This window comes from Citrus sinensis, chromosome 1, assembly GCF_022201045.2.
Source record: "Citrus sinensis cultivar Valencia sweet orange chromosome 1, DVS_A1.0, whole genome shotgun sequence".
Classification (NCBI taxonomy): domain Eukaryota; kingdom Viridiplantae; phylum Streptophyta; class Magnoliopsida; order Sapindales; family Rutaceae; genus Citrus; species Citrus sinensis.
In genome coordinates, this window is record NC_068556.1 from 5365933 (window position 1) to 5381829 (window position 15897).

Genomic DNA, 15897 nt, shown 5'->3' on the forward strand with positions numbered 1-15897 from the left:
CGGGGGACAGAAACAAAAGATGTTGCAAGGTTGCGGGTCAAATTGAAGAAGTGAACTTATTGAGAGCCGGCCCCGACAAGCATGTGACAGGTGCTGGAGTGTCCCTCTCAGATTCATCGAATCATAACTGACTAACTGTTTGATCTTTTACAATAAAATAAATAAATAAAGATCCAAGAGTCAAGATTCATGAGTTGTTAAGAGTTACTTTTGATGAACGATGACTTCCTCTCTAGCAAAGCAAAACCCGCTGCAGCACAGCACACGGCTTTCTGCACCGACCAAATAATCAGATGTGATTGCCCCTACACGTGAGGCCGCGAGTCATGGAGATTGATCTCCACGTGGCATCGTATGATAAAATCTTAAAATTATTTTAGAAAACTAAACAATCGAAAAAAAAAAATTAATCTCCCGAATAGATTAGCATTCACGTCCTTAACTAGTTAATTTAAATGCAGCCGTAGGGAGATTTGATATCTAGCTGCAGCCTGCAGCCGTTCATATACACATATGGCCTGATATGGAATAGAAAAAAAGGGTTATAAATTTAGAACATGGCCGTAAGTTTAGTGAATCTTGTAATTAGTTCATTTTCATATTAATAATATATGAGATTGACAAGAAAGAGTACAATGTGCCATCATCGGCTTTGCATATAAATATATAATATAATGCAGAATCAGTGGCAATTACTTATTAGTCTTTCATATGCACGCACCGGAACCAGATGATGCTGCCTGCACTTTTGGGCTCGTATAAGAGGCCCATTTTCGACCCATATCTATATTCCATGAAAAGAGGAGGTGCAATTAGCACCCCTAGAATCTCCTTTTTAGACCCTGCACCAATAGTTACAATTTTATCCCTGCTTAGATTTACGATATTAGACCTTCTCATTAGATAAAAGGCGGTCATAGCCGATTGGTGACTTTCCGACGAAATTCCGACAATAGTCTGAGTGTCCGACGAATTTCCAGCGACGATCCGGCGAAGTTCCGAAAGCAATTAATTTATATTTCTATATTTTCAAATTAAATAAATAAATAAGTTTACTTATTTTATTAAATTTCTTAAATCTTTCATTAATTTTAATTAATACAAAATTATTTATAATATTAAATTGATAAAATAAAATTATATATAATAATTATTAACACTAAACAAATTAAAATGTTGAATTTTAGTTTTCAACATAAGAAGAATTTAAATTCTTTCTTAATGTGTAATTCAAATTCTATATTATAAGAGATATTAAATTCTAATAAAAATTAAATTCTTATACATTTTATATAAACAAACAATAAAAAAACAAAATTTAAATTACTTTTCTCCATTCTATTCTCTCCTCCTAAATATCACCTTAGGATTTATAAACAAAAATTAAAGACGGTGACCCACACAGCACAAAAAAACCAAGATCACGTGTCAAGAGGCTGGCATGCTAGGCATACAAGCTGGCTGATGAAAAAATAATTATTATTGGCAAAGTCGAAACACAAATTCGGTTGCCTAACTCTCCTCGATTCTAACTAGAACCCTAAAACCAAACCAAAAAATATACACGTCCTGTCCATCTAAAGGTCAAGGTAACATGAGGGTACCACCACCAACCGAAAATGTTAGGCAAAGCATAAGTGAATCTTGTCCCTCTATACAAACTCAGTCATCCTCAGCAGCTAGCTAATTGATTCGGCAATGCAGGGAGCGAGAAACACAGCGCAGCAAACGCTAATTACAATGAAACTTACAACCTTTTTTTTTTTTTTAAAGAAAGAAGATGAATAAGATATGTGTATATAGATATATATTTTTAAATATATAAGCGAACATATATAGATCCAAGAGCACACAGCATTCTACACGAGCAATGTGACACACGGCAGCGCGACCACCGCATCTCCGAGAAACTTGGGTTTTAAGTGCTTTCTGCAGGGATTGGACCAACATTCCCAAAGTTGTGGGCATCCTTTGGCCTCCATTCAGTCCTTGCTCTCAAAACTTCAGCACCTTCCTCTAGTCGGAGCAAGTGCTGGCATTCCACACTGCCCAAGTTCACCAAATTGCCAATGTCCTTGTCTGAGACAGCAGTCAGGGACTGCAACACACTGTCCCTTCCGCACTCCCTCCTATACTCCAGGGTCACAGATGCCAGCTGATGACTCTCCAAGATCTGCTGAGGAGCACTCTGCAACAAGCACAAAGTAACTATCAGACAGGAGATAAAAAAGACGAGGGAAAACATAATGGAACAAAAAACAGCCTGATATAGCATAATTCATTCTGCCGGATAAGAAATAATCTAAAATTTAGGCTTCAGCTCTGAAACGCATTATGTTTGACTTATCAAGTCAATTGTCAAGCATAACATATGAACACTACCAAGGCTTGTGAAAATTTAAACTTAACCGTGCCGGTCAGAGAGACATGCCATTTGACGATTAACGGTGTCCTTGGCCTCTATTCCTACCGATTGAAAAAATTGAAACTTGACACATTCAATCAAATCAGGAAAAAGACTGCTTGTGATGCCCTGACTTACACAAGCTAGAGGTTCCAGAGAGAGAAGAGAGCAGGTTTTATTTTGTCCTAGTTGTATGCATACTAGGGCTTTTGGAATAAGGGATTTTTAGAAAACCAAGTATAAACTGAATAGAAAATCTACCTCTAGGATCCAGCCAATGTACTTCACATTATTGACATGCTGGTTGACATCTAAATCACTCCACCTAGGCTGCAAAGTTTTGAAAAGAACAAGAAAGAACAAGATATATCACAATAAAGCAACAAAAAAATTACTATTACCATTAAAAAAAAAATCTCACTTACAGTTAAACCTCTACGAACATAATCTGCAGTACTGTCGCCAAGTTTTGGTAATTTCCTGCTATCCTCATCGACAACAGGGTCAGAATTCAGAAAATACGGTTCAATTTCCTGACGAACTTCATCGGGCATTTTGGACAACCTCCTAGTCAGTTTATTCATCATTACCCACAGACTGCAGAAATCAAACATAAAAACTATAAATTACAATCATCAACTCCAACAAAAATAAAAAATAAATCACAACTTCCCATTACGATGTAAATATTTGCATTAACATATGCAGCAGCTAACAAAATTTGTAAGAAAAGCAAATTTTTAAACAAAAATACTATTAAAGACATTTCTGGTATCTGTCTTGAGAGATTAATAATACAAACAACCCAAATTATTCATGCTACCTTCCTTGGAACCCATAAACTATATAAAATACATAAAATAATGATTTCAGTAACCAGCAACCTTCTTATAAAGAGGATATCAGAAAAAGGAACACAAAACACTAGAAATAAAACTTAACCAAAAAATTCCCCACCTGGTTGCTCTTGTTAATGTTTCACCTGTCTTAGCATTGCGAATGAGCCAATCACGCCGCATACCATTTTTTCCAGATGCACTAACCCAAGTTTCTACATTTACAACATCATTCCTGTAAGATAGACGTAAATCAGTCATTTAGTCTTCAATTATCTTCTTCTTTCTTTTCTTCTTCATTTAAGTGATATCATCATTCAAATGCACAACAACGAAGAACTGTCCGGCAGAAGTAATATACCAAGAACACCAACACAAATAAAAAATATATATATATTCAATAACCCAAAATCCAAAGATCCCAATATTCCAAATGGGGACAGAAAACTTGGGTGGATGAAGAAAAAATAGAATTACAAGATTAAGCCTTTCTAGCCTCATCACATATATCATGAAGCTCCACAAAACTAAGACATACAGTTATCATAAAACAGACCTTTTTCAACCTCATCTAATATAGACTATTACAATAGAACTCCTAAGCATTGAGCAACTCGTCTTCGACTTCCAAATATATAGTCCAAAAGTAAAAGGTTAAAAAAAAAAACTCCCTTAATTCTTAAGATGTAGCACTTGATCACTGTATAGTAGCAACCTTCAAAACTACTTATTCCATGGTAGGAAATACATAATTGCAATAACAGCTAACATATAGACATAGGCCTCTGGATATATCCATGGGCCAACTTCTGCAATATTGTACAAAAAAATTGCAGATGCAACTTAATAACCAAGTCAATTCTTTGCACCAAGGTAAGTCTCATCAATTTCACACAATAAGAACCACCATTCAAACCATATCATTATAGGCAAATGCAAACCAGTAAATCACACGATTAAATGATGAGGTTGTCGATTCTCAATGAATTGTTCCAAGAATTTTAACATATTTGGGTTAAATTGAGGCTTACCAAGTGGGATAGCGGTCTACAACAACCTGCATCCGAGTAACCACCCATATCAGGTTCTTTTTAGCCATCGCTGGGGTTGCACCAAAGCCAGCATCTAGAAGACCAGCAGTCATAACATGATTAAGCGCTGTTTCCTGTCGCAGATGTAAATACAAAAAGAATTATGCAACTGGAAAGACCACAGTACGTACAAAAAATTAGCTACTTCACATCATGCCAAAATAACAGACTATCATTTACCTGTAAATGATTCATTAATGTCTCTATAGATGCAGTACCATCAGCACCTATCTCATATGATCTAATTGAGAAATTTTGCCGGAAAATGAAACCATCCTGAACTATTTTCCCAATCCCAAATGGGTCCACAAGCATGTCAGATCGCCTTGGTTTCCAATCAAGCATCATCCACTGCTTCTCTGCTGCCAAGAAGATTGTTGTTATAGCAGCAAGAAGCATACTCCAGTCAGGTAACTGGTTAATAAAAGTCCTAGGAGGAGGTGATGACGTGGAGATATCACCATTCTTCAAACTTTCTGCTGGTGTTGTCAAACCAACTGAAGTACCATTTATCTTGGAAGGTGCTTGCGCATTAGCCTTAACCTGCAAACTCCCAGAAGAGGATTTTGACTTAATACCTCCCAGATTAGCAGATCCGAGATTTTTGGTCTTTGCAACAGAATCCCCAGATGGTGAGGAAACTGGGAAGAACGCAGAAGCTGCGGCAGTAGCAACCATCTTGAACCGTAGAGTAAACCACAGATCAGGGCCCTAGTAATCCTGTGTACCACATAGAGAAAAATTATTAGAACACAAGGCATGCAAACATGTTACATAGATAATATGTATTGATAAATAATCATACATCAAACATTAGAAACATTAAGAGAAGACCATGAACACATTCACAGCAAAACTAAGTACTAATTTCCTTCATGAATTTTTTTTCTGTTTAACATTGCACAGACGAAAATTTCACTATAAAGAAATAATGATGGAAATTCCCAATTTTGCAAATCTTCATTTACAAATTATTTTAAAAACGATTTCATTCCATAATAATAAAATTTAAAAAAAAAATTCCATTCCTCAATTCAGTTAGAAAAAACAAAATTGCAGCAAAGTAGTTAAAATTTCCTTATCACGAAAACACAGTAACAAAGAATGAGCAACCTTTCTAGAGACATTAATTAACCTCACGTAAAATGATGCGATATAAAACGATGAAATCAACAATTACCAATAAATCTATAACAAACAATTAAAACTCAGAAAAAAAAATTACTAATCAAAACAGATCTAACTGAGAAATCGCCAACACTAACGATCCTCTTAAAGAAGTCCATCGCCAACACAATTACAACAAACAAAAAAATAAAAATTAAGAAAGAAATTAGAGCTGCATTATGTTGTTATGATAACGCAACGGACGTTTCCAGATCTCTAAAAGCTTCTAGAAGCAAAGACACAAACAACAAAGTGGAAAGCGACCTCGTTTCCCGGAAAACAAACAAAGCCAATCAAAACAGATAGATCAGACCAGAAGATGGAACCAGCTGTTCAGCTCCGTACCTTAATTTTACGAGTAACAAAATAGCGAAGAAAATCCGGCCACCAAAAATTACACAAAACTGTGAAAAAAGAATAAACAAAGATGATAAAAGCTCATTTGCTTCTTCAATTTGGATCTGCGAGCGAATGCAAATGCGGATGCTTCTCACTAACTTCTAGGGTTTACGATCTCTCTCTCGCTACCTTTTTCGTTTGAGTAGAACTTTCATCTCTTTTTTTTAAACATTATTTTGTTAAGTTTCGCTTTGAAAAAATCGAATTAAAGAGAAAAACAAAAAAGTAGAGAGAGAGAGAAAAAAAAAACTGAGACAGTTTCTAGGGAAGAGAAAGAGAAAAGATTTGGGGCCAGCGGTTTAGTGGGTGACTGGCTTCCAGAGAGGCAGAGACTACTTTATATAGCAGCCACCTGTCCCTCCCGCCTCGCGTTTAAATTTCCATTTCCCGAACGTTTCTCCTCTTATTTACGTATTTGCCCTTCTTGTTATTTTGTTTTCCTTTTTGGTTGCCTTTTGACTTTTTGCGCTTTCCCCCCATTATTGTTGCTACAAAAATTGTTAGTAGTTATTAGGTGAATAAAATAGACCCGTGTGGTAAATTTTTGAGTGATTTTCACTTACCTCCCCTTAACTATCTCTAATCCACACATAGATATATTTTATGTCTAACTTTGTACCGATCTCCCCCGGACCAAATGTTTAGTTTGTTTGACTGTTACGATCAAGAATAATTTTGTAACTTAATAAAATTACATCAAATTTCTTGAAATTGGCTTTGAACATATGGTTAAGTGCACGTGCTTTCAAATGACCTTTAGTTTGAAGTAAATTATGAAAAAATATTTCACGAAATGTAAGTTCTAAATAATTTTACACTTGATGCAAATTCTAAAAATTTACTTTCATATTTGATTAAATGTAGGTGGTTTTAAATGGATTTAAATCTAAAAAGTGTAGAAAATTAGTTGAATTTTGGTTGAAATAGAGGTAGTATCAAATGGCTTTAATCTTGAAGTAGAAATTTACTTCAATATTTAATTAATAGAAATGTTATCAAATTATTTTCTTCTCCACTTTTTTCTTATAATTTTTTTTTCTTTTTTTGTCTACCATTATGTGAACTTATTAAAAACATCATGTAATTAAATTAAAAATTCAATTTAGTGAAAAAAATGAAATATAAAATAATAAATTCTTCAATAGTAAATGGCGAATATCATTAAGCAAATTTTTTTTTACTCTATTTATATTGTCTCATTTTTTATTTGTACATGTTATAAAATAGTTGCTCACGCAAACATAATTTTTACGCACCATAGGTACTAAATTTTAACCTTTTTTTTAATTGATTTTATAATTGTTCATTAAAATGTATCGGTTGTTGTGAATGTTTTGGTGAATTCCAAATCGATCTACTCATGAGTACGATTATTTTAGTGGAATGGTTGCATTATATAATTGATAGTGGAAGCTCACTCATACTAATAATGTTAGTGAAGAGTCTATTTATTAAAATTAGTAGAAGGTCACTTAAGTAAGACACACTCTTCGTCTATAATTCTCATCAATTCAATATATTCATTCTAAATCTCCTTTTTTTTTTCCCTCTTTGATTCTTCTTCTTCTTATCATTTTCAATTTTGCTCAAATTTAAGTTGTAATCTACATGGTTTCTTCTTCAAGAAATTGGGCTAATTGATTTCGTAGAAATTTCTAAATCGGTTATTTTCATATTTATAACATCAGTGTACTTTTCCATTGTTGCTGTCACACTTAATAGCCAAATGCTTGGATCAGGGGAGGCCAGAATTAATGTGGACATAAAGTCGATCTATTTGTGGGTTGGACGTTGTTGAGGGGGGTCAGTGAAAATTACGTAAATTAATGTATCTACAATTTTTTAGTAAAAGAAATAATAATCTTGGAAAGTGCTTCTTTTAAGTGATCCAAATTTTTTATTTATTATTATTTTGTCGAAAAAATAAAGTACAAACTGGGATGTTCTGGAACAAACATGGCCTAGAGTCGGAGAGAGGATTGGTTGTCCATTGCTGCAATGCTAGACTAAAAATAATAATCAAATTATATACGAAAGCATAATTGCATAGGGAATTAATTAAAATTCTAAAATATTTTTTTTTCCTTTTTTATGATAGTTGATTGAATCTGGGGGCTCCCTTAGTATTATTTTATTTTTTATGATACGGTGGTTACACAAAGTTCAAACTAATCTTTTACTTTTTATCTTCCTCCTCCAGGATTTGAATTCAAATAACCATCACATAAAAACTTGATTGAAAATTAATGAATTAAATTTTAGTATTGATTCAATTTTATATTGAAATGAAATTTGAAAACGAGCGAAAAAAATAGTTACTTAAAATTTCTGACTCAAATAATCAGTCAAACCTTTGAGGACCACTGGTATTAACTTTCAAGCTTATAAATTGTGATTTGGTGTTATAATCCCATGCTACTTAGGTTATGTTTCTATATTGGATAAAAGGTGGGATTAAACTAACTTAAAGGGTTAAAAAAAATAAAAATAATCCATTTCAGGTGATATTTAACTTGGAATAAATTCTCAAAAAATTATAAGAGTCTTCCGACAGAGGTGGGCACCGTTTGGGAGCATTCTCGCCAGCCCGAGAAATGTCGCAAGGGATAAAAACTGGGTTTCTTTGGTGAAAAACCTAACTTCTCCCCTTGTGCCCCAAAGCTAAAAGCTATAACACACTGATTTTGGCCTTTCTTCATTGGGGCCCCTGGGGTTGCTTTGGAATTTTGATCCGGTTTTCTGCACGCGCCTTCCCACGGGCAATGCAATGCCGCCCAAAAAAAAAAAATGGAGTCCTTTTGGTGCTCCAAAGTAGTTTTGGCGGAATTTTTTTCATAATTCAAAGAAGAACTGATTTTTTTAGTCTACTTTTGGAATAAATTCCCAAAAACTATCGGAGCCTCCCGACGGCAATGGGGCACCACTTGAGAGCACTTGTGTCGGCCCAAGGAATGTTCTAGGTGAGAAAAATCAGGTTGCTTTTGGGGAATTACTCTAAATTTTAGTCAAACATTAATCTTTATTTCATACGAGTCCAAATCGGACTAAATATCTTAGAGTATTACTAAAAAAACTCCTATAATTTAACTCTTCAAATACTTTTTTTACTTACTTATATGACAAATAGAAGAGTGAAAAAATAAATAATCTCTCAAAACACTCGTCAATATAAAAATAAATATATCTTATTTTATTTCTCTACAAAAGTAATATCATTTATAATACTTTTGTCTTTTAATGAATTATAAAATAAAAAATAATATATTATTAAACTAAAAGCCCCAATGACTCTCCAACTAAAATTTATAGTATATTAAAATTAAAATTTTTTATTTTTAACTTATTTATTATTATATTAAAGCAAAGAACTCCTACTTAATAATGACTCTAGTATTAAAATATATAAAAAAAAAAAACTAAAGCACTAATGATAAAAGCCACTACAACTTTCAAGATTTACAAAACTATGCATTTAGATTTCTTCTAGTTTCAAAATAGTCATATTCATGTTACACCCTAAGATTTATCTAAAAATAAATTTGTGTGACATTTTCCAAAACCAATACGGTCTATGTGTTCATTTTAAACAAAAACAATGTATAAAATAAAAAATATATTAGAATTAACTTAAGTAAACTTTATTTACGCCACAATCTAAATTTTGCTTTTTCAATATAAAGATCGTTTGGGACAGTTACACTATCTCTTTATTTTAAGATAATCTTTCTATACCTCAAACGGATTCATAGTAATATTTGATAATATATTTCTACCATCTACCCATATTTGTAAGAGAAAAAAAAATAGTTCTCTTTAGTCAATTATGGAAGAGAAATAATTAATAGTCACTGGGATTCATTCCCTCAACTTTTGTTGAATGGCAAGCGTCGCTTGAAAGCTGACCAACCAGGTGAATAAAGAACCATATATAAATCACATAATGAAAGTTGTTTTTGATTCAGCTTTTAACTTTTAATTACGCGTTTTAGTTGTCAAATTCACAATGCTGATTAAATAAGTTTGACTTCATGTCCATTTAACACCGCATAAAAGTGACAAGCAAAAGCAACCGCAACCGTGGTGCTAGAATTTCTTTCATCTTCTTCGCGAAGCATAAACCATAAAATCAAAATTGGACTTTTCTTCTTTGTGCGGGAAGGAGATGCAAAGAAACTGCCTCGATTTCAAAATTTGACAAAGAAATTATTATTATATGGTCAAAAAGATTAAATTCCCAAACAGAAGGAACAAGAAGTAGCTCAACTATACATTATGTCTTTTCATCAATAAAAACATTATACGTAGGTCGTGTTGTTGTGTACGTATCATACACATAAATATTATCCATCACGTTGTGCATCTCCTAATATTTTTTCTAATCTTGCACGACTTTGATTTGCCAGTCAATTTAGCCAAACTTGGCCAACGAAATTTGGATCTAATTAAAAAATATGGATCACAAATTTTGACTTGGGGGCATATTTTATTTTATTTTCCATTTAATTAAATTTTATGTAGTCTTCACGTTGTATGTGGATTAAAAAAATAAAAAATCCTCATGTTTTAACGAGCGGATCTTGCAAGATTTTATTTAGATGTTAATATTTTCTTCTTTGAATATGGCCTTTCATGTTAATTGAGTCATGTAAAAAAAAAAAAAAAGTTAAAAAACACACATTTGATTCGGTTAAGCTTCGACTTTAAGCTTAAATACAATTCTAGAAGAACAAGAAGCTAAAATATAAATAAATTGATGCAGAAATAAAGCTCAATATTCTTATTCTAATATGCACTCTAATTAACATGTGTTGATATATGAAATTAACTTGAATTTCGTAGCCTTTGGCTATTAAATATATGATTATTCAAAAGAAAATGCTAAAATATATCTGATTAACTCAATACACTACAAATTTTTTTCAATCAATAATATTTTCTAAGAAACTAAAATATAGATTTTTAGATTTGAATCCAAAAATACAACCCGTGGCAAAAGAGTGAAGAGAAAATTATGAATGATGGTGGGTAATCTAAATTCTCGTCTTTACTGGCGATTGACCCGTTGATAAATCCCCGTCGTATACGTTTAATTAACTAAAATAATAATAATAATAATAAAAGTTTATTAAGCTCAGTGGCATTCTCGTTATTGTCTCAGTTTGGCAGGGATGATTTTGTAAAGTGAATACTGATTGGCAAACAAGGCCTTTCAATGTTTCGCCGTCGCGGTCGCCTTTTGGGCCCCCACGAGGCTCGTTTACAGCCTTGCTTGCCCCGGTCATCGTCGGCCAACCTGTAAATAAATGCTAACTAATTAATTTTGAAAAATTAATAATTCAAAAAATAACTTTTGTATTATTTAATAAAAAGCTCAATGCTATTCATGGTGTTCAACTAACATTATCAAAATAGAATAGAAATTTTATGTATGTATGCATGCATTGTTGCAGGATCTGTTGGGGTTGTCATTATATATATATATATATATATATAATTAGTGTTATATATAAAATATCCGTTTGAGTTCGGTTCTTATTTAGTTCTTTTTATAAAATAACTGATTTAAATCGGTTCTGTTTAATTTGAGAAGGATATTATAATTTATTTGTTCATATATCTTTCAACTAATTATATAAGGAAAAAAAATGATGGACGAAGGAGTGTAAAAATAAATAAATAAAAGAAAAGCACATAAATCAGGCATTTCACTGATAAAAACCGATGGCAATCTAGCATTGCATTGCTGCTAGCTATATGGGGCGCTTCCGGTTTCCTAAAATTATATTGAGCCGCTTGTTTTCAGTTCACTAACGTAATGTGATTTGTGTGTTCTGTCCAATTAACGACGCCCAAAAACGAAGAAGCAAGTGCAGGTTAAGCACTTGGCCATTTACGTTCTAACCACCTTCCACTCATTGCTTCTGTACGCACTGTTAAATTTCCTCTGCCGAGAGAGAAAGGAAGGGGAAAAACAAACAAACATGAATCTGTAAGTGTTTCGCACAAAACGCAAGTGTCAGTACTCAGCTCTCTGTCATTTTATTACATTATTTTCTTTTTTTCAGTATATTTTCCAACATAAATACATAACATACAAGCACCTAATGATCACCACATTGCAAACAAAAATAACACAATTGGCAATTCTAAAAAAAAACAAAGAGAGGTTTGTGTGTGAATAAGAAAGTTAATAATAAAATATTTTTCTTGTACTTTTTATTACCTTTTAAATATTTTTGCTTAAACTAGATCTATATTTTAAATTCATATGATCAAATTTCAAACAAACGACCCATTTATCTTTCTTTTCCTTTAAATTTTTTAGAGTTAGGGGATTATTAAGTAATATGAAAAGAAAATATAGGGATAAGTGATAGATAATAATTTCAATAGTGAAAATTGACAATCTCCGCTTTATTCTATAGTATTGATTTGGTCACGTCTCAATCACTCGTCTCAAGTAAGAGTAGTGCTGGGGATTTCATAGTTATTATTCTACTATCTTACATATGAAAATCATAATAGCTGAAACTCAAATTGTGACACAAATGTTAAAATTCCTAATAATATTGTTCAAACAAGTAGAAAAATCATTTAAGATAGAACCTAATCTCCCCACTTAACTATATGGCTGGGTTTGAACTACAGATCTCTTATTTTAAATCAAATAGATTTTATCAGAGGAACGAGCTAACACCCACGTTTTAGATCCAACTTCACATATTTTTCATTTTTATGAATAAAATGATTTCCTTTCCTTCAATGGCTTGTTAAAATATTATATATTTCTTTAAACTCACAGTTATATTAAAACCTCCTAATAGTTATAATGGTGGGACCAAATTAAATTTATTATTATTGAGGAGGTTATAATTTAGAAGAGATGTAGCAATAAAAATTATTGTTTTGGCTTAATTATCCTTAGAGCAAGTGATATAGAGGTAAACAATGTACTACATTAATAACTAAATAATTGAGAATGTCAAATTTAATGTATATATATTGTTGAGAGAGATATGTATAATTTCAAAAAACTAACATATATATTTTTGTAAAATTCATATAATTATTACTACGTATAGGCAAGTTCCTAATGATGAAATCTAAAAAAATTATAACTTATTATAAAATAGAGTTTATTCTTATTTATAATTAGTTTTGAAATAAATATGATTTTTTATGACTACTTGAAATTTACTCTTATATAAAGTATCATTATAAAGAAGTTTTAACGTACAAGACTTGTCCAAAAGATATTGTCCCAACATAATTACAGGTTTAATTAAGTTAAAAAAAAAGGACAAAAAAATTTTACAAGTAAGATCTTCTATATTCATAATACGGAATGACCAACAACCAGCTTCAAACCAACGCGGATAAAGAATGAAAGAAAATTCATCAATCAATTCATAAACAAGATTCCATGATTCAAAGATAAAATAAAAGTATCTCTTTTTTTTATAAAATAATAATAATATGAAGTACGTTAACTTTCACTATCATATGGGTTAGGTAATAATTTACAATGAGTAATGATACAGCCACAAACTCTTGTATAAATTTATTTTATACAAACTGACGTGACATTAATTCATTGGTTGAATGAAAATATAAATTAATAAAAATAAATCATGTGGGCCAAGTGATATTTAATTCAACCAATCTTATCAAGCCACATCAGTTTGTACAAGAATTTATTACTGTATCATTACTCATTTACAATATAGAAGTACAAAACATTATAGCGGGTTGCATTAAAACCATGCAGCTATAAATTGGGTGTTTGCTAATTTAGATGGATCACGTGATGCGATACGTGTCATTCATTATTCTTTATCTTACAACTAATATTGTGTGATGCAGCAGGTGAAACTGAGGTGGCAGAATGATGAATTGATAAATAAGGATACTTCCAATCAATAAAAATTTGATTAATTTTAAGAATAATCGGAATAAAATATGCACGTGAGAGTACCGAAAATGAAAACACATAATTGGAAATCAAATCAGTCCCGTGTATTGAGGGCAAAGTTAGGTGAGTTTGTTGAACCAATAATGAAATGACCATAGCCCTGCAAATACGGCTACAGCTCTTACTCCAGCTTTGTGGGTGGCTGTTGTTTAATTTGTTAATGTGGTCCATTTTGTGGATCAGTATTGGCTTTCTTGCCGACAATTAACAAAGCCGAGACCGACTTAAAATTGCCTGGGCAGTACGCTGACTTGTGATCAGCAATTTCTTAAACTACTTTTCGGAAAATTGTCAATTTTTACAAAGTAAGGATTGAGTTAATAAATAAATAAAACCCATATCAATATCTTATAGAATAAAATATATTATATTAAAAAATATATTTCTCTCATCTTTTAGTTTGTCCCTTGTTTTAATGAAGTAAGGTTTTATTGATCTCTTATCATTTTCACAAATTTACCCTTTAAACTAGAAGTTTTTATTATTTGATCCCAATAATTTTAATACTTCAACACTTTGACTCAATAATTATTTTTTTTAAAGAAAAGTTAAACCCTAAAAGTTCTTTTAAAAAATTCTGCCCTCCTAAATTTAAGTCTTGGCACGGCCCCTAGTATTTCCATGCACTATAGGTACCATTAAGCTAATGGTGCATTTACTTCATGGAATGTGAATGTGGTGGAATGTAAATGGGGTGGGAATGGAAATGGACTGAAATGTGAATGAAGAATAGAAATAAGATTCTAATGTTTACTTGACAATAATAAATGGGAATGAGAATGTGCTGGAATGTTATTGATATGTTTATTTGGCAAAATAAATGAGAATGAAAATCAATTTACCAAAATACCCATAGTATTAAATAATGTAATTTTCATTAACTAGATACATGTATAAATATTATTATAAAAATGATATTAATTAAAAAATAAAAATAATAATAAATGTTAATAATGATAATATTAATAAAAATAATAATAACAATAATTAATAATAACTAAAATAATAAAGTTAATAAAATTTTAATAATAATAATAATAATGACATTTAAAATAATAAAATTAATTATTATTTGAACGAGGGTAATTCAGAAAATATAAAAAAATTAGAGGGATACAAAAGTCAGTTTAGGGAATGAGAATCCTCATTCTCAACCCCCCTTGAGAATGGGATTCTCATTCATTATTCTCAAATTATGTGTGACCTACATATTTTATTTCCATTCCCAAATAACATTTTGCTAAGTAAACACAAATTTCATTCTCATTCCTTCATTCATATTTTCTAAACCCTCAAGTAAACATACCATAAGTTCAAAGTTCAAGTCTCACTGAGGGGAAAAGACCCCATTTAAGTGGTAAAAATTCTCTAGCACTATGTTTAGGCAACCGAAGGGGATAAAGAGGAAAGACTGATACATGGCCAAACACAGACAGAGCCTACTTGAAAATCATGTGTCTAGAGTTTTAAATTCCATATTTTTTTGTCACATTTATTCTTATTCACAACAACCAAAATTATCTTATTGGTCTATGTAAAACTTAGAAAAGAAAAAAACATTAATCTTGAATATTCTCAATGGAACATGCTTCACTCACTAAATATTGATAGAGAGATGCACATGACAAAAATTTGATGTAAAATGTGCAACTCACTAAGGTGGCCAAAGTTTTTTGTCTGAAAAATGAACATATCTGAATTAGTCTAAATTCAGAATAAAACCAAATGTTTGAATTTGAATAACATGTTAGGTTTTTTTTATGAATCTTTAATAATAAGTATTAAGTTGTTTATTTTATTCAGTTTAAAGAGTTTGAAAAACCAATACTTTTATATTTGTGCCTTTATAAATTATAAATGTTAAATAAAAAAAAGATCTCAATGAATATAAATAAGATAGTATTTTATTTAATATAAATCATATTCAAGTGAATACAACCCTCTAATATTCTAAATTATAACAAGTTAATCAATTTTATTATAATTTATGATATATTATATTAAAAATATTCATAAAAGTTTGTAAAG

At 31.3% G+C, this 15897-nt stretch overlaps 1 protein-coding gene across 2 annotated transcripts; it reads right to left on the reverse strand.

The window, feature by feature from the left end:
• Positions 1–1462: 1462 nt before the first annotated feature.
• FATB (acyl-ACP-thioesterase B) lies at positions 1463–6215 on the reverse strand. 2 transcript variants are annotated; one of them, NM_001288874.1, is made up of 7 exons: positions 5844–5883; positions 4512–5051; positions 4272–4405; positions 3362–3475; positions 2830–3001; positions 2666–2734; positions 1851–2188 (listed from the first exon to the last, which is right to left on the reverse strand). In NM_001288874.1, the coding sequence occupies exons 2-7, from the start codon at positions 5007–5009 to the stop codon at positions 1919–1921; spliced, it is 1257 nt and encodes a 418-aa protein (NP_001275803.1). In that variant the 5' UTR covers positions 5010–5051; positions 5844–5883; the 3' UTR covers positions 1851–1918. The 2 variants fall into 2 exon arrangements, with proteins under 2 accessions (XP_006475754.1, NP_001275803.1); XM_006475691.3 differs by lacking the exon at positions 2666–2734 and having other exon boundaries at positions 1463–2188; positions 5844–6215.
• Positions 6216–15897: the final 9682 nt, after the last annotated feature.

Coding starts and splice junctions, on each gene's coding strand:
- FATB (NM_001288874.1), bottom strand. CDS start 5,009: ATGGTTGCTACTGCCGCAGCTTCTGCGTTCTTCCCAGTTTCCTCACCA. Junction 4,406..4,511: donor CATTAATGAATCATTTACAG/GTAAATGATAGT, acceptor CATCTGCGACAG/GAAACAGCGCTTAATCATGT. Junction 3,476..4,271: donor GTAGACCGCTATCCCACTTG/GTAAGCCTCAAT, acceptor TCTATCTTACAG/GAATGATGTTGTAAATGTAG.